Raw genomic sequence first — 20,156 nt, 5'->3', positions numbered from 1 at the left:
CACTTGAGTCAGTGTGTAAACCTTGACATTTTTTTACCATATGTAACTCAATGCCACAACATCAGTCAAAACATAAAAATCCAAAAACTACTGAAGTGATTTTTGTGAAACTTGGTGGAAGGGTGGAGTATGGGACAATGAGGAATCTGTAAGGTTTTGGAGGAGATCTGATTATGGGAGTGAAATCATTAATTTATTTTTTTTCTTTATTTAATTTTGCAAAATATCACTACAAAAATGATCAAGGTGGCTCTACTTAAAAACCTTAAGTACAATTGTTCCACTGTTAAGTAAAATTGACACACTGAGAATTGGATTTCTTTGAACCAGCTCACAAACCTGAGTTTGTACAACCCCTGGCAAAAATTATCGAATCACCGGCCTCGGAGGATGTTCATTCAGTTGTTTAATTTTGTAGAAAAAAAGCAGATCACAGACATGACACAAAACTAAAGTCATTTCAAATGGCAACTTTCTGGCTTTAAGAAACACTATAAGAAATCAGGAAAAAAAATTGTGGCAGTCAGTAACGGTTACTTTTTTAGACCAAGCAGAGGGAAAAAAAATATGGAATCACTCAGTTCTGAGGAATAAATTATGGACTGCCACAATTTTTTTTCCTGATTTCTTATCGTGTTTCTTAAAGCCAGAAAGTTGCCATTTGAAATGACTTTAGTTTTGTGTCATGTCTGTGATCTGCTTTTTTTCTACAAAATTAAACAACTGAATGAACATCCTCCGAGGCTGGTGATTCCATAATTTTTGCCAGGGGTTGTAGTATGATAACTTGTGAAATTCAGTTGAAATTTCATAATTCATTATGTTCAGATGAAGTAAATTAAAGATTCAAGCTACAGTGACTTATTGACCTTTTTCAACAGTATAGATTTTCTCGCTATTTTGTCATTCAAGATGGAAAAAAATCTAGTTTGCTCTCCAGATCCATGCCAAATCTCACCTGTTCTGAGATATTAGCACTCTAAATAAAATACATGCATTCTGTTGTTTGGGTGCAGGGAAGATGGCCAAGTAGTTAGCCCTCTTGGTTTCAGTGTGGAAGGTTCCTGGTTCAAACCCCACCTCTGCCACATTTATCCATGTAATGTGGAGTTGCATCAGGAAGGGTATCTGGCGCAAAGCTTGTGCCACATCAACATGCAGATTCTCATTAAATCTGCTGTGGCAACCATGAGTGAAAACAAGGGACAAGCCGAAGCTGATTCTGTTTTAGGAAAATGTGGAAAAATGCCTCATCTCGCAAGTGAAAATAAAAATCACTAATATTTACAATGATATATCTAAAGAAGCATTTTGCAATGGGTCCAAATAGAGGAATGGATCCAAGGTTTTTTCATCTTTAAAAAAATGAGCAAGAGAATGGGTACTTCTTAGGGCACTTCAAGTGTTGGCAAAGGCATGCACTCTCTGAGTGCCATTGTTATACACTTTGTCAGCAAATACTTTCAACTTTTGAGGACTGTTATCAGACCTTTCATTTATCTTTGAGTTATTTTATAGATTAGGACTGGCTACATCTACAATAGTATAGATAAGTTGAATTGTGAGAAGGGTCTCTCAGTGGATATGGATACAGTCCATTCAGAAAATATTCACAGTGCGTCACTTTTTCCACATTTTGTTATGTTACAACCTTATTCCAATTTGGATGAACTTCATTTTTTCCGTCAAAATTCTATTCACAGCACCCCATAATCACTACATGAATGATGTTTTTGAAATTTTTGCGAATTTATAAAAAAATTAAAAAGTAAGAAATCACACCTTTTGTGCAATACTTTGTTTATGCACCTTTGGCAGCAATTGCAGCCTCAGGTCTTCTTGAAAATGATGCTACAAGACTGGTGCACCTATCTTTGAGCAGTTTTGTCCATTCCTCTTTGCAGCACCTCTCAAGCTCCATCAGGTTGGATGGGGAGCGTCGGTGCACAGCCATTTTCAGATCTCTCCAGAGGTGTTCAATCGGCTTCAGGTTTGGGATCTGGCTGGGCCACTCAAGGACATTCACAGAGTTGTCCTGAAGCCACTCCTTTAATATCTTGGCTGTGTGCTTAGAGTCATTGTCCCAATCTGAGATCAAGAGCACTCTGGAGCAGGTTTCATCCAGGATGTCTCTGTACATTGCTGCATTCATCTTTCCCTCAATCCTGACTCGTCTCTCAGTTCCTGCCACTGAAAAACATCCCCACAGCATGATGCTGCCACCACCATTCTTCACTGTAGGGATGGGGCCTGGCTTCCTCCAAACATGAAGCCTGGCATTCACACCAAAGAGTTTAATCTCTGTCTCATCAGACCAGAGAATTTTGTTTCCCATGGTCTGAGAGTCCTTCAGGTGCCTTTTAGCAAACTCCAGGTGGGCTGCCAATGTGCCCTTTTACACATTGCTGGTGATTGCATACCTGGTGGTAGAGTGGCTTCTATCTGGCCACTCTACCATACAGGCCTGATTGGTGGATTGCTGCAGAGGGTGTATCCTTCTGGGAGGTTCTCCTCTCTCCACAAAGGAATGCTGGAGCTCTGACAGAGTGACCATCGGGTTCTTGGTCTCAGGACTCTAGCGAGGGCGGTCATATCTCCTCCTCTCTCCTCTCCTCCTGTTTTGTCTCTATCTCTGCTCCAAACTTAAAATGTCGCTGTGAATTCTTCAAACTACATTTGGAATTAACCATGGAATTGATCAGCAGGTCTCTCAATGCTATCGACACCATTTTTTCAACAAGGAAATGAGGGCTGGGGGACCTGCATGCCCAGATGGAATCTATCCTGGGGGCCATGTTGTCGATGCCTGGGAGAACTGGCGTGTTGCGTGCTTGGCACCACTCTCCATGGAAGACGTTGAGGATTTATTTTTATTTGTTTTTATGGCAGGAGGGCTGGTGCTTATTGGTTTATGTGCTGCCCTGACCTACTGGAAAATTGGCAAGATGGCTGCTACCAGAACTACAACCCCACACCTGTCTGTCATGATTAATGAGGTGGGCAAAGCGGTGCAATCTCAGACTGCGTTAACTTTTGAACTCAAACGCAAGTTGGATACCATCTCGGAGCAAATGTCTGCCTTGCAAAGGAAGATGTTGGAGACCAGGGAATACTCACAAATTGGATTCAGACGGTCAGAGGAGCCATGGAATTTCTGTGTTTCTCTACCCAACCCCAAACATGGCAGCTTATCAACTACTGAAAGTGAAAATGCCCCACTTGTTTTTCCTCTCATTGGCCTTGGTGAAGCATTCGGCTCCCCTCTTATCTATCTGCCCTCCCCCACAGCCTCCTGTTGTCAAGGCAACTCCAGCATACATGGACAGAGACTGATATTAGCCACCTACACACATGGATGCATGTCCCTCTCACCCTTGTGTTTCTGTCCACCCACTACCCCGGCCTCTGCACCGCCACTCCTTTGCCCCTCCAGGAGGCAGCGCGGCTCAGATACTGCAGCTTTCCATTTCCCCCCGAGCTTGTGGCTGCGTGGGATACTGCTGCGGCCACCCCACACTCACATTGCCTCAATTCGGATGACGGACTGTCTTAAAGTTCAATGTACATAAACAATCAAATGTATATGTATGGCTGTTTTAATTCTGATGTATGCCATTATTACGTTCAACTAGTAATAATTGTGGATTAATTGCTGTATTTTTGTCTGAGGTGATTGGGTGTTAAGATAATTTCGTTGCACTTATAACTTGTTGCACTTGTAATGACAATAAAATCTATCCATCTATCTATCTTGATGATTTCTTAGTTGTTCTTTGTTTGTTTGTTTTTATAAATTTGTGAAAATCTCATAAAGGTTTTTCACATTCATTATGGGGTATTGTATGTAGAAAGTTTAGGGGAATAAAATTAGTAAGGCTGTAACATTAAAAAGGCGGAAAAAGTGAAGCACTGTGAATACTTTCTATATATACTTTCTATAATACTTTACATATATATATATATATGTGCATGTGTGTATGCACGTGCAAGGAAAGTGTTGTGGATTGTATGAAATGACTGATGGAGGCAGGTTGGAAAATACAGATTGTATAATAACAGAAATGTGCTTGGCTCTGACTTTCCACCTAAACCTTACAGTCGTTCTGCGCTTTGGAACCAGCAGGTAATTAACGCCTGTCATTTGTGTCAAAATAACTGCTGTGCAAACACAACTGATCCTCGCACATCAAACACATTTCACTGACCTCATGTTGACTTTGGTTACACATCAGCAGCAGTTGGCAATAAATAAATAAATAAATAAATAAATAATGTAAAAAAAAGTGTTGAATTTTAGTGTGTCTGAGTTGGTTGGAGAATAAATGCACCTAATTTTCATTTTAATGAAATGTAGTCATCATTTAATTTAAGCAAAGTGATGACTTATGACTGTATTTACATTTTATTAAAGCCCAGTTTGTGTTTTGCATTCTTGTTGAATCATTTAAATTTATTGCTGCATGTGACACAAATTCATTCGGGTTTATTAAATTAAGAGCCTCTTTAAGTGCTGCTTATGTTCATGAACTGTGGCACACAACAGCATGCAGGTGCAGATAAACGTTATCATTTCCCAGCAGCCCCTGCGACTCGATCACTGACATGGTTACAGCTGTCTGTCTGTGATTGTTTTGTACTATTAATAAGCAATTTAGCTCCAGACAGCTGCACTTGTTCAAAAATCACACAAAATAAAACTGAACCAAAATTTCACCTACACTTGTGGCTTCTGCTTTTTTCCGAAACATTTCTTCCAGCTTCACAGCCAGATTCTTGACCAGCTTTGCACCATCGATTTCTTCCACTTTGACAGATTTTTCAAATTCTTTATATTTCTGGAAAAAAAGTATCACAGAAAAAGTACAGCAGTTATCCAGTTAATCCTACAGGAAAACACTGCACATCTCTCATTCAACACAATTTGATGCAAAAACTCTACATTTAAAAATAACAACAAAACAGAAATAAACATCTTGCTCTTTCTCTAGTTTCTTTGCATTTTTTCAATGAGTAGGAAAGACTGGGACAGTTGTAATAGATTTAGTGTCACCATCTGTAACTCAGGACATTTGTGTTTTACAGTTCTAAAATTGTGTCCTCATGTACCGACATATGTGTGCTACAGATTACATCACAACATCACACAATTTAATAAACTGATGTCAAATGCACAGACTTCCATTGTTATGATTTAGTCTTGGGGTAGACTGTAGCAATAGTTGGGGTATGTTGCAACAGTCAAAGGAAAAAAAGTTAAGCCTATTTGTTACGATATAGCTTTATTCAAAAATGTAGTAAATTCTTTTTTTGTTTGTTTGGTTTTTTTTTTCTAATGATGGAGGCCACTGTGCTTATTGGGACGTTCAAAGCAGTAGAAATGTTTCTGTACCCTTCCCCAGATTTGTGCTTAAAGACTATCCTGTCTCGGAAGCCTGTAGACAATTCCTATGACTTCATGCTTGGTTTGTGCTCTGACATGCAACTGTGAATAGTTATGTACATGTGATTTCTTAGTTTGTATACTTTTAATAAATCTGCAAAAATCTCAAAACAAAACGTTTTGACTTTGTCGTTATGGGGTAGTGTGTGTAGAATTTTTAAGGAAAAAAAAAAGAATTTAATCCATTTTGGAATAACGCTGTAACATAAAATGTGGTAAAAGTGAAGCACTGTGAATACTTTCTGGATGCACTGTACAACCCCTGGCAAAAATTATGGAATCACCGGCCTCGGAGGATGTTCATTCTGTTGTTTAATTTAGTAGAAAAAAAGCAGATCACAGACATGACACAAAACTAAAGTCATTTCAAATGGCAACTTTCTGGCTTTAAGAAACACTATAAGAAATCAGGAAAAAAAATTGTGGCAGTCAGTAACGGTTACTTTTTTAGACCAAGCAGAGGAAAAAAATATGGACTCACTCAATTCTGAGAAATAAATTATGGAATCACCCTGTAAATTTCCATCCCCAAAACTAACACCTGCATCAAATCACATCTGCCTGTTAGTCTGCATCTAAAAAGGAGTGATCACACCTTGGAGAGCTGTTGCACCAAGTGGACTGACATGAATCATGGCTCCAACACGAGAGATGTCAGTTGAAACAAAGGAGAGGATTATCAAATTCTTAAAAGAGGGTAAATCATCACGCAATGTTGCAAAAGATGTTGGTTGTTCACAGTCATTTGTGTCTAAACTCTGGACCAAATACAAACAACATGGGAAGGTTGTTAAAGGCAAACATACTGGTAGACCAAGGAAGACATCAAAGCGTCAAGACAAATTTCCACAGTCATTGATGATATGGGGCTGCATGTCATGTAAAGGCACTGGGGAGATGGCTGTCATTACATCATCAATAAATGCAGAAGTTTACATTGATATTTTGGACACTTTTCTGATGTTTAAGGATGATGAAATCATTTTTCAAGAAGATAATGCATCTTGCCATAGAGCAAAAACTGTGAAAACATTCCTTACAAAAGACACATAGGGTCAATTTCATGACATAGGGTTAATGTCAACGAGCAGATGTGATTTGATGCAGGTGTTAGTTTTGGGGATGGAAATTTACAGGGTGATTCCATAATTTATTCCTCAGAATTGAGTGAGTCCATATTTTTTTTCTATCTATATATTTCTATCTTAGTGAGGAGGCGGGGTTGACCCCGTTGCTAGGTGTGACGTGGTCCTGTAAAAGTTGTGACTGGTTGTCACGGAAAGGGATGGGGAAATAAAAATAAATGCTCTCTGCGCTCCTACATATGAATGAACAGTAAAATCAACTGATCTTATAACTGCATTAAGAAATGCGTAATCGTGAAAATAATTTAATGATATGATGATGATACTCAGCATAATTAAATGGGAGCGATCGCCGGGCTGGTCGCTAAACCTGTAAATTCTTGCACTGCAATGCATTATGGAAGTTCTGGGTTTTGGGGTTTTAAATGTTGCTATTGTGGTTCATGTTAGTTTAAAAATGTTATTAGTGTTGTTTATTTATTGTGTTGTTGTAGTTCAATTGGTTTAGTTAGGTGTCATCATGTTGTCACCATAAGTGAAAAATGTATTGTGTTTGATGCCATCCCTGTGTTGTTTTATCTGATAAATAAGCGTGCCTCCTAGTGGCAGATTGCCAAAAAGACAAAAGCTCACCACAAAATTAAATGTTACACAGCTTGAAGATGTTTGAACATATCTCATTCATACGGCCCTGGTCTCTGGTAGAAGAGACGCAGTGTAACAACTGTCCCCAGTCTTCCCTACTGTTTCCCTGCAGCCCACTCTGGAGACAGGCGGAAATTGTTAAACGAAGCTTATAAGTCTTCATGCATGCAGCCGGTCCCGGATGATAAAAAGTGCTGCAGCACAGAGTGACTGATAGGCTTTATCTGCTTTCAGTCAACGGGCTGTAAATGCTGCTCCTTTCTCTCTGATTGGGTGGAGATGGCCGTGTTGGGTGGCCAGGGGGCGGGGATGAATCTGGAGACTGTGCATGATAAGGGAGAAACAGAAATGGAGTCAAAGCACTGGAGAAAGATAATAACATGTCAGGCTTGGGTGACTGTGAGTAATAAACTGCGCCTCACATCACGCTGATTCTGCAGGACCTCCTGCAATACAGAACAAAGCTCTGAGGAATACAGCAATACATAATCCAGCACCTGTCTGCCAAAACCAAACAAAAACCCTGATCCCTCCACACTGTCCAGCCACGAGGAGACACACCTTCCAACAGGCTCACTCACAAATAAACACAAGCGGCGACGGGCTCGTGTGGACGGGTCACACAAAAACACACAATACATGAGGCGACAAATTACCACATGAAAGGAAGAGTGTGGGCTCGCAGTGGAGCAGAACAGTTCATTTCACGCCTGTCCTCCTTGCCTCAGCACCCCCCCGTTCTTGTCCTCCTCCTTTCTCACACTCCTCCAGTCATGGAGTGGAGGTTAAACCCCATCCATCAGACGCACTGATCATGATTATTGATTAGAAAAAGCAGCAGTGCAGGAGTGAGGCCTGAAGAGGCCCAGAAGATCCTCGTCCCGGACAGAAATCTGAGTGAATTCAGGTAATACGCCATAAAAAGAGCATCTAATGATCAGCCTTAATGACTAGTCCCTAATGACCCGTCAGTCCCTTCACAGCTCACCGCTTTGTGCTGACTGGCTCAGTACAGCAGATGCACGCCTCCGACAACTGCCACATGAGCAAAATGCTTACGTGCACAAGAAAAAAAGGACGTATCACAATGTGCATTATTACCACAGCTTAGACCTTCAGTCTTTAAGGAACTGTCACCTCAAAGCAGGTAGGACTCGGGTTGGGTCCCTGGAGCCGCTTTCTGAGTGGAGTTTGTATGTTCAGCCCATGTTTGCGGGGGTTTCCTCCGGGGGGTTCGAAATCCTCCCACAGTCCCGGACATGCGGGCGAGGTCTTAGAGGTTATCCTGCTTTTACCCCTGACTGGGGGACTGGCCTCGGAGCTGGAGTTGATCCCCGGGCGCTGTGCTGTGGCAGCCCACAGCTCCTAAAAGAGTAAGAAGGGTTTAGTTTTAGAGGACGACTTACACTCAGTCAGCAGAAAAACAAAAAGTGTTCAACTATATGTTTTGCAAAAAGTATACAATCCTTCACAGATTTCCAGCACCTTGCTGATATTTTTAACGCATTTGTCTGAGTGTTTCCAGTTTTATGGTTGTAGTTGTTGTGCTGTTCCATTAAACTAAGTGCTATTGTTTGAGGCAAAACAGACATTTAGTAAGATTTTGTTGATTAGAAGGCTGAAGTTGTTCATGCAGGTCTGATCACTTTATTCTAAAAGACCCAGAGGCCTGTTTCTGGAGTGTCATTGGATTTAATTACAGTGGCAGTGATGTTATTGTTTGTTCTCATGCTTAAAGGCAAACATTATGTTGAAGCTGATTCCGTGCGGGGCTTCCTGGTGGCCTACAGAGGCTGAAGATGTGTATCGTGTAATTGCAGCATCCCCACACAAAAGTTTGGTTGAAAGTCAGTACTCCTCCCCCACTCATTTTCTTGGTTCTAAATAGTGAAGACAATAATTGTATTATGTTTTAATGTTCTGAAGCTGAGCATTTTTCAGACCTCTCAAAGGTTATTTTATGTCATCTAAACATAAAGCAAATATATGATTATATGTGTTATATGTTTATAGATATATGTTTGAATATATGTACTCAGTTCATTTCCATTGCATGTAAAGGTACAGCTGTTAAGAGTAGCTTTTACACACACACACACACACACACACACATATATATATATATGTGTGTGTGTGTGTGTGTGATATATATATATATATATATATATATATATATATATATATATATATATATATCACACACACACACACACACACACATATATATATATATATATATATATATATATATATATATATATATATATATATGTGTGTGTGTGTGTGTGTGTGTGTGTGTGTGTGTGTGATATATATATATATATATATATATATATATATATATCACACACACACACACACATATATATATATATATGTGTGTGTGTGTGTGTGTGTGTGTGTGATATATATATATATATATCACACACACACACACACATATATATATATATATATATATATATATATATATATATATATATATATATTCCAACAAAAAGTAAATGTGAGATGCCTTTTCTATTTTATCAAACAAACTAATTAAATGCAAAGGTATGCCATTAAAAAACAAAACAAACAAACAAACAAAAACATCAAAAAACAAAACCAACCATAATTCCTTTGTAGGTACATGGCAACATAAAGAAAGTTGTCTGTAATCACTTATGAAAATGATTGCAAAAAACAAAACAAAACTGATAAATGATACCTGATGTTCTTATAATTAGGAAGAGATCAACTAAAAACTAAACTAAAACATATATTATCTAAAAAAAAAAAAAGTGCATTTTTAAACATGAAAATTGGTCATACATTTTACTTGTGACTTTGCAAACAAATGTTAGAAATGTAACAGATTTTCAATCATTTTTAATGTTTTAGTTGGAGGAAATGTATCTAAAATTTTTTGAACAGTACTATGGGATTTATTTATTTATTTACAAATACATACAGAGCACTTTGCAGGAATCTTGGGAACAGTAAAATCGTTGTTATTAGTTTTCTTTTTATAAAACAACTTCTGTGAAAAACTTGAAGATAAATTTTGCTAAACATTAAAAACTAAAAACAAACTTGGATGATGATGCTTTTACTTAAAACTGAATTGTCTGAGGTGAACAATTCCCTGGATTTACATGAATTATGATTAGTATTCAGTGATTGTTGTCACTGTTTGATCATTTGCAGTGGGCTGGAAATAGGAAGGAAACCATTAATATGAAAAATGTAAAAGGTTAGTTCTGGTTTCTTATATATATATATATTACTTTTAAAAGACAGACAACATTCACTGTGATTTTTTTCTGCTACAAAAATGACAAAAAATAAGTTTTTTTTATTCTAATTTATTTACTTATTTATTTTTAAACTGACATAAGCATACTAATGAAGAAAAACAGTGCATGCTTATAACTTTTGTCTAAAAGGAAATCTTTTTATCCTATATGTGGTGTGTCATGTGTGAAGCAAAGAAACTAGTCAGATAAAGTATTAATGTTTTGCATTCCCCCTTGATTTTAGGGTTGTTCATCTCTTCAATACACTTTCCTTTTGTTGTCTCTTTATACACTTAATAGGAAATTTGGTGTAAATGTAATGTGTGTATAAAAGGAGAAAGCTTTCAGAAATAGAAATACAATAGACAAAAAACTAAATCACACAGCTCAGCACACACATGAATTTCTCAGTTTTGAATGAAAAAAATCTTAATGTAATTACCTTTTCTTGCATGTCATCTTCATGTATTGTTGTGTATGCACACACACACACACACACACACACACACACACACACACACACACACACACACACGCTGCAGTGCCTTCATTCATCAGAAGAGGATCAGAGCGTTAAGCAAACTGACATTCACACAAATGAGCTTCATCACCACACTGACACCTCATTCACACAACTCAGCCATGACCTTAAAGGCCAAGCACTGTGTGACCTCCACATGCACGGCTCGCTCATTCTCTTCAAGACCTCATCATAACTCCCCAGACCAAACTAACTACACACGCTCAGTCTGAAGTCTCAAGACACAAAGCCTCCTCATCTCTGCATCCAGAGGTTGAAACGCTTGACTCCAGAGAGTTAACTGCAGATGAGAGCGGAATTAATGTTTTGGTTAATGAGCCATATCAAGTACAAACACATGCACACAGGAAGCCCTGCCTCTGCTTGGCACACCTGAGTCTCCTGGAAAATAATGCATCAGCATGCAGCAGAGGCGACCAAAACCGTTAGGAGGGAATACAGCTCAGAATGCCTGGGACTAGATGGCCAGAGCAAAAAGAGAAGGAGCATGTGCACGCAAAAGATATGTGTGTGAGAGAAGAAATTAAAAAAAAAGGAAAATACCTTCTGCAGCAGTTGGGATCCAGAATATTTTGCAGAAATGGATTTAATTTCTCCACCAAATGCTGAAGCCCAGAGCTTTACACTGTAACACAAAAAGAAAAAAAAAAAAAAAGAAAAAAAAAAAAAAATTATATATATATATATATATATATATATATATATATATATATATATATATATATAACCTTTTAGTTTATGTTTCATCTGCAAAATAGTTTTTGTTCTTTTAAATAGTATTCAAAGAAAGGCCTCACAAGTAAACAGGTAAAAATAATCCTAAAAAGACTGAGAGAGCAGTAGTCACCTGTTCTGATGTTGATTATCCCTTTCATCACCATTTTAAACCCCGTTTCTTCTCTGATCACTCACAGAATATTGTCATGGTCCAGTGAAATTCACCTTGACATACTGTGTGAGAACTGTTGCAGATAACATTTGTGTCTTTTCTTGATTCCTGTCAATTTTATCAGATTCTTTGTTTCATGATTTAGCCTATAAAGTGTCATGTAATAGAGAAAAACAGCCAGAACATTTATGCAGATTCCATAATGTGCCTTCAAACAAATAATGTTGTTTACCAACACTCAAAAACTAAAATATATTAAATGTAAAAAGATATAAAAGAGAAAACAATAAATTTTGAGATACTTGGACCAGAGAAAGTTTTTTTTTGTAAAATAATTGCTTTTGTGAAAAAAAAAATACAGCTTCATTTAATATTTGTTTCAGCTCTAGATGTAAATGATTGTTAATTACTGTGGAGTTTCTGCTTTCTAGCTGTAAAATAATGAAATATTTAATGTTTTGTAGAAAGCAAACAGCTGTGCATAAGCTGGGTTTAAAGGTTTGAAACATAATGAAGCATGCTTTTAAAACATGATTCACGATGTTTTGCAGTAACAGGATCTTTTTTTAAAGCTGTCCTCCTCTGTGGGAGCTGCACAATCTTAGTTCTTTTGCTTCCTTTCTGCTGCTTTGCAGATGTACCACTGCTGTTGTGATATTGTGGCTTTAGTAATAAACTATTCATATTCTGTTGCAGAAAAAAAATGTGCAAGTTGTATTTGTGTAGTTTTGTTTGACAAAATATAATGCATTTTAAAACTGACATCAGTTTAATCTGGTGCAAGATTTATGATTGCATTTACACCTTAGATTTTTTTCCCACTCACATTCTTGTGTGAAAATGATTGCAGGAAAAACTCTGCAGCTAAATCGTTTGCAAAAGGTGTCAGAAATAAAAAGCGTTTTATTTAACGAACAAAATGAATGATCCTGCTGTATGTGCACAGGGAGAAATTAGACGTTTCATCTGCAAAGCACATTTGAACAATAACGAAAGATTTCACAGTTTAAAAAAATAATGGATAATTTAATTTAGAGCATATTTTCTTTTTTACATTATAGCGGAAAAAGGGGGAAAAAAAGAACATTTTAGAGAGAACAGAAAACCGACCCTGCAGCAACATATTTGTCCTTTTTATGCAAAATAAAAAATAAAGCAGAGTTTAACTTTTGAAGCTTCTTAAGGCAGACTATTTTTGCCATTTCAAAATGTAAAAACAATCAGTAAATAAGTGTTTGATACAACGAATAAAAATTTGTCAAGCGTGCATTTGAAAATTTCATTTTCAGTCAACAAATTAGTAGTTGAATTTCCTGGAAAACCCGCAAATTCTAATTTTCAGCAAAATTCTGCAGGATCCACACGCTTTCATGAGGACTAATTTCATTTCTCTACCTTTTTTATGACGCACAATTATTATTTTGCGTGTGATTAAAAAAAAGTTGCAGAGCCGCCAGCTGTCACTCACACTGACAGAGGGATGCCCGGCGGCGAACCCGAAACCTCCTCCACGTTCAAAGCCAAAGAGATCCACAGCAGCGGGAAACTGGTGCTGCACGCGCGCCAGAACAGAATCCGCCAATCCGCTCTCATCTTCGGCTCTGTTCACACTGCAAAAGAGCCCGAATCCCGATCCGGTACCAAGGACTGGAGTCCGGTCCACCTGCTCCAGCCGAGCGCCGAGAGAGAGAGAGAGAGAGAGAGAGAGAGAGGAGAGAGAGAGAGAGAGAGAGGAGAGAGAGAGAGAGAGGAGAGAGAGAGAGAGAGAGAGAGAGAGAGAGCTCCTTTGCTCGCTGGTAAAATACAAGATTTTAACCATGAAAGTAAAACTAATGTGAATTTTGATAGTGTTCATCCATTCATTCATTCCACAAAGTTCTGAGGAGGAAAACCACTGAGAAAATGTTCTGAAATTCTTTGAATTTTGAATTTGAACGAAATTGAACATTTTACAACTCATTCACTCATTCTTTCATTTTCTGCCACTTATCTGGGTCCTCTCGCATTAAAAAATAAATAACACACACTCACATTTGACCATTACAACCCCCCCCCCCCCCCAAAAAAAAGATGGTCCCTGAGCCACTGTCAGTGTAATAAAAACAGTGTGTAATAAAAACCCCTGTGATGATGTAGTCAACCCGATCTCACACCACATCTACACAAATGCGTGTCTGTGAACTTCTATAGTTCGCCACTAGGGGCAGTGCAACAAGAAGAAGACAGGCAGTGGAGCTGGTGGGGCCATACGACTTCAGGGTCCCATGATCCTTTGTGCACGCGGAGTGTTTCTGTCGTGCACTAACATGGTGTCACAAAGAGATTTTGTTGTTTCCTCGCATTTATTGGGAAATTAAGGACCTTCTGGAATGGGATATCTCCTTACCAAAAAGTAGTATATGCAAGTATGTTTCAAGTATACTTCTAGTTTACTTTTTATATACTTATCAGTACTATTTTTTGGTAAGGGATCGCCCTGTTGAGATATCCCATAATCCCTTGCGTGCCAGAGAGTCGCTGCAGTCTAAACAACATAGAGAAACTACATGACAACAATTGCAAATGAACATTATACTACCAAAATGTATTTTTTTTTTTGTGCTTTTCATCACGTTAATATGAGACTGCTGCATGAGATCCTGAAAACTTGCTAAAAGCAACCCAGTCCAGTCGAAGATTCAAGCTTCTCTACTATATAAAACAAATATTCCAAATAATCTGTGTCTGCTACGTTTAATCTGTGTGGATCTTCATGAACACAAACCGAATTTCAGACATTTTATATATATATTCCTCTGGAACAAACAGGACAAACAGTGTTGTAAAGCACAATAATCAGGATGTTAAAGCGCAAAGTTCACTTTCCCCCAGAATGACATGACCAGGAGGCGATCGCAGCTCACAGCAATTCTCACTGAAAATAACGGAGAAACAACCTGTGTTTCACATATGTTTACATAAAACAAACACAATGACACATCTATAAATCCAGATAATACAGTTGTATGCAAAGGTGTGGGCACCCATGATAATTTTCATGATTTTCCTTTATAAATCATTGGTTGTTTGAATCAGCAATTTCAGTTACATATATTATATAACAGACAAACACAGTGATATTTGAGAAGTGAAATAAAGTTTATAGGATTTACAGAAAGTGTGCAATAATTCTTCAAACAAAATTAGGCAGGTGCATAAATTTGGGCACCCCGACAGAAAAAATACATCAATATTTAGTAGATCGTCCTTTTGCAGAAATAACCTGCATGCAAAAAAGCGTGCATGCGCGCACACACAACATGTGCACGCACACAAAACAAATCTACTGTGCTGCCTGGAGGCTGTTAGCAGGAAGAAAGAAGAAAAGCTGGACTCATTTCTGATGTAATTTTTTTTTCACTGCACTGAGGACATACACAGTCTTTCTTTGGTAGCGCACGCACGCACAAGCACTGACCAGGTTGCGTGTGTGTTGACTGAGCTAACTAACGCTGCTAATTCTTGTAAGCTGGAATATACCATTCAACGAGGTGACTATGTTCCAGCTTTCACCTCATGAAATTATTCGTACCATTGAACTCATAAACATTCATTATTTGTATACTAAACACTTCCTATAACTTCCATTGGGAGTCTGGATTCTGGTTGAAGGTATTCGGACGATTCTTCTTTGCAACTTATCTCAGGTTTGTTGGTTTCCGAGCATGGACAGCCCGCTTAAATCACACCACAGATTTTCAATAATATTCAGGTCTGGGACTGAGATGACCATTCCAGAACATTATACTTGTTCCTCTGCATGAATGCCTCAGTAGATTTTGAGCAGTGTTTAGGGTCGTTGTCTTGTTGAAAGATCCAGCCCCAGCGCAACTTCAAACTTCGTAACTGATTCTTGAACATTGTTCTCAAGAATTCCTGATATTAACTGGAATCATGTGACCCTCAACTTTAACAAGATTCCCAGTACCTGCACTGGCCACACAGCCACACAGCATGGTGGAACCACCTCCCAAATTTTACTGTAGGTAGCACGTGGTTTTTCTTGAAATGCTGTGTTCTTTTTCAGCCATGCATACGACCCCCTTGTATGTCCAAATAACTAAATTTTAGTTTCATCGGTCCACAGCACCTTATTCCAAAATGAAGCTGGCTTGTCCAATGTGCTTTACACATACCTCAAGCGGACTGTTTGTGGTGTGTACGCAGAAAAGGCTTCCTCTGCATTATAGCATCATACAGCATCTCCCTGTGCAAAGTTTGCTATATAGTTGAACGATGCACAGAGGACATATCTGCAGCAAGATCATGTTGTAGGTCTTTGGAGCAGGTCTGTGGGTTGACTATAACTGTTCTCACCATCCTTCACTTCAGGTTATCTGAGATTTTTCTTGGCCTGCCACTTCAGGCATTAATTAGTACTGTGCCTCTGGTCTTCCATTTTCTCACTATGTTTCTCACAGAGGAAACTGACAGCTGAAATCTCTGAGATACCTTTTTGTATCCTTCCCCTAAACCATGTTGAAAAATCTTTGTTTTCAGGTCATTTCAGAGTTGTTTAGAGGCTCCCATGTTGCCACTCATTAGAAGAGATGCAAAGAGGAGAAACATTTGTAAATGGCCACCTTAAATACCCTTTCTCATGATTGGATTCACCTGTGTAAGGAGGTCAAGGGTCAATGAGCTTACCAAACCAATTTTGTGTTCCAAAAATTAGTGCTGAATGTATTCAAATCAATAAAATGATAAGGGTGCCCAAATTTATGTACCTGCCCAATTTTGTTTAAATAATTATTGCACACTTTCTGTAAATACTAGAGGCTTCTCAATATTAATGACATCTCGCAAAGCGGCGAACTCTTCAAAGTTTTACGTGGTTTTGCAGGATTTGAAACCTCAATAGGGCGAATGGCACATAATAACCTGGGTGTAAGCTGTGCAAGTGCACAGGGGATGATGGGACCCATTCTTCCGCTGACTTATTTCTTTTGTGTGTTTCCAGTCCAGCATGGAGCTCCACAGTCTGCACTCAGACACTTGTCTGTGTTTACAGCACATCAGCCTGGTGTAGCGTCTTATCTCTTCAGGGAAAAAAAAATTATTTTTGTATATTAAATTATATGTTCATTTTTTTCTTTCAAAGCTAGGTGGCATGTGGTCGTTCCCTCAGCCTCCTCTAGCTGCTGGAGACATCAGCAAAAACACTGAGGCATCTGTGTGCTGGAATCCTCCCACAGAGAAACACCTTACATAGCTAAAATATCAGAGTTGATGTTCCTTTAATGCAAATGATCCTTGTTGATTTGGCTTGGCTACCGTTGGAAGTTACTCCAGCGGAAGCCAAGCGTCCTCCAGAGAGACCTACCATCAAAGACATCCAGTCGTCTCTTCATGTCATCCACGTCTCAGCCACACAGACAGGAAGCACCAAGACTCTGGTCTCATGTGTTACCCACTCTTTTCTATGAAAGCTTCTCTTACCCCCCCTTTTTTCTGGTCTGGAATTTCCCTCATGCGCGTTGAAAAAATTGAACTTCTGCTGTTGTTTTGGTGAGTCTGTGTGTGCTGTTCACTTTGGAAAACTCACAAATTTTGTAAAGCTGACAAGCAACTTCCTTCATTTCAGTTGCTTGACTGTTGACATTCAAACGTTGTACTTGGGGAAGACAAATAGTTTAGAAACTTTAACACATTTTGAATATTAATGTTTTGCAGCAGCTGTAAGAGCTGTTTTTTGCCTCTAGAGTGTTCTGTGCATAGATCCCACACAACTGCCTGACAAAAAGGAGACAAAATTACCCTCTCATGGCTGCTGTAGTCTCTGTAATGAAATGCATGTTGTCGGGGGTTTTTGTGTTTGTTTGTTTCTCTTGGATTTATTTTTTAATAGAATGCAACGGGCCCCAGACCTGGGGTCTATAGTTGCACCCTAAACATTGCTGGCATTGTGTCCGAGGGCTATCTTAAGGTGCGTTTACACATAACCAAGACGCGTTACGAATGTCATTTTTCTGTCATTCGTGACACATTCCTGACATTCTTAATGTGACTTAACCCATCTGAATATGTTTCTTAATAGTGCGTGTTGGTGCATGATATTCTTGATATTCATGGAGCATGTTTTTGCCTGTCAAAAAATCTTCCACGAATGTCACACACCACCCTCATTTCGTCTCACGTCGTGGAGGTTGCAACAGAACGTATTGATCCGTCTTGATGAGTATTGATCCTTAATAGAAACTTGTTTAAGTAAGTTACATTGAATTGGTAAGGCAGCATGGTGGTTTAGGTGCTACAACGGTTGCCTCACAGCGAATAGATCTCAGGTTGGCTTCTGACCTGGTCCATCCTCCCCAGCTTCCTCCCACTTCCAAAGACATGCAGGTTAGGTGAACTAGTGACTCTAAATTGACCAGATGTGTTAGTCTGTCTATGTGTGGTCACGCAATAGACTAGCAGAGTGTACTAGGTGGAGCAACTGTTTGGGTCGTGTAGAGACAACAATCTGGTCCTCAACACCACTAAAACCAAGGAGCTGATTATTGGTTACATGTGGAAGAAAAGGGAATGTGTGGAGAGGGCAAAGAAGGCACAGTAAAGACTTTACTTCCTGGGAATGCTCAGGAAGAAACATCTCAACCAAAATGGCTTGTTTTCTGTAATCACTGCTATGCAGAAAGCATACTGACAGATTGCATTTGTGTGTGGTTGCCGGCTGCAGTCCAGACGAGAACACTCCAGAGGGTCGCTGGCATCGCTCAGAAGATCACTGGATGTCCTCTCCTCTTCCTGGAACTTCTTTACAGTTCCGAGTGCCGCAAAAAAGCCAAGAGATCCATATTATCCAGGACATTCTGTGTTTGAACTGCTGACCCCAGGCAGATGTTACAAAATGATCAAAACACAGAAACAGATTAAAAACATTTTATCCAAAAGTCATAATTAGATTAAATGCTGCTTGACTGATCTTGTCAAATTTTGAGGGGATGAACTGTACAATGAATACCCACGGAATGGGTTTTATTGTCTGCAAGAATTATTTTAGAATTTGTATTACTTATTTCTTTATTTTACGGTTATTTTATAGACTTCTTTTTATGTATATTTATATGGATGTATTTTAATAGTTTGTGTTGATGTTTGTACAAGGAAGACTGTATCCAGTTTCGTTGTGCATGTACAATGACAATAAATAAATATAAGATACGCCACCATTTGCCCAATGACCAGCTCATTGTGACCCTCAACAGGATTAAGCAAGTTTAGAAAAATGAATCAATAAATTGGTAAATCTTTGTTTTATTTTATGTGCTTTTGCTTTGGCCTCTTAAGCTGGAACGCTAGAGTTTTATTTTTTGTTTTGTTAAATTGTGAAAATAGTCTGTCTCCCCATCAGAAATAACTAAAAATATTTAACGTAATATGCTGAGTATTTATATTCACATAAGCAGGAAGTAATAACGGTGAGAAATACATAAATAAGAGATAATTAAATAAGAAATTAGAGAAATAGTTAATTAAAAATATACATTTTGTGTTTGTAAAAACTAATTTGGTATGGAAAGTCCAATCATTTAACAGACGACACAGAAATGACTTGAGCAATTTATGCAGTTGTGGAAGTTGTGGACAAATAAACTGTAGATCGTGTCCTGAAGTTTTTCATGTGATAAAATCCAAAACAGTACTCTTTATACTTACCTTAGGAAATTAATTTATTATTTTATTCAGCTCTGTGGTCATTTTCTCACATTTTTTATTTCTCTCTCTCTCTATATCAAGCAGACAGACAAAATATTAATTCATAAAGACTGTTTAATATAATGTAGTCCATTAAAATATGCCCTGAAAAATTCAAACTGTATTACAATATTGATTCAACAGACAAGAAACAACAGTTTGAACAAAACAGGACAATACACTCACCTTTATATTTCCCTTCATTATATTGTGCGTGTGTTTCTAATGTTCTGGTCACTGAGGATATGAAGGGATGAGATAAAGTTTTGATTGTGTTCAGCAGTGCTTGCTAGAAAACAGGACAAAAAGGATGCACCCATCACCTGCAAACGCTGATTAGGAAGCGATAATGATGTTCAAGGCAGCAGGATGCTTGATGCAGCCCGTCCTGCACCACAGCACAAGGACTGTGTTTCCATTTGAAGCTTTTATTAGTTAGTAATTGCATCGTACATCAAAGTTGTGAGGAGTCTGTACTGTCTGGGATTTGCCGATAAGCCGGTTTGTTGGATGACCAGACAATATCATCCAAGCTTTTCTC

General features: G+C 38.4%; 1 protein-coding gene across 3 annotated transcripts in view; it reads right to left on the bottom strand.

Moving 5' to 3' along the window:
- cacna2d3 (calcium channel, voltage dependent, alpha2/delta subunit 3) overlaps window positions 1-13,482 on the bottom strand; it is a 139,960-nt gene extending 126,478 nt beyond the window's left edge. For all 3 annotated transcript variants that reach the window (XM_034166510.1, XM_034166511.1, XM_034166512.1), the window contains exons 1-4: window positions 13,347-13,482; window positions 11,533-11,614; window positions 8,308-8,535; window positions 4,719-4,835 (exon numbers count right to left, since the gene is read on the bottom strand). In XM_034166510.1, the coding sequence (XP_034022401.1) occupies window positions 4,719-4,835; window positions 8,308-8,535; window positions 11,533-11,614; window positions 13,347-13,471 (552 nt within the window). In that variant the 5' untranslated portion in view covers window positions 13,472-13,482. The remainder of the gene's footprint in view (window positions 1-4,718; window positions 4,836-8,307; window positions 8,536-11,532; window positions 11,615-13,346) is intronic.
- Between the last annotated feature and the right edge of the window lie 6,674 nt (window positions 13,483-20,156).

The sequence above is a fragment of the Thalassophryne amazonica genome, chromosome 3, assembly GCF_902500255.1.
Source record: "Thalassophryne amazonica chromosome 3, fThaAma1.1, whole genome shotgun sequence".
In the NCBI taxonomy this organism is placed as follows: domain Eukaryota; kingdom Metazoa; phylum Chordata; class Actinopteri; order Batrachoidiformes; family Batrachoididae; genus Thalassophryne; species Thalassophryne amazonica.
Note: the sequence above shows the minus strand (reverse complement) of the source record. Positions and strands in the feature narration are given on the sequence as shown.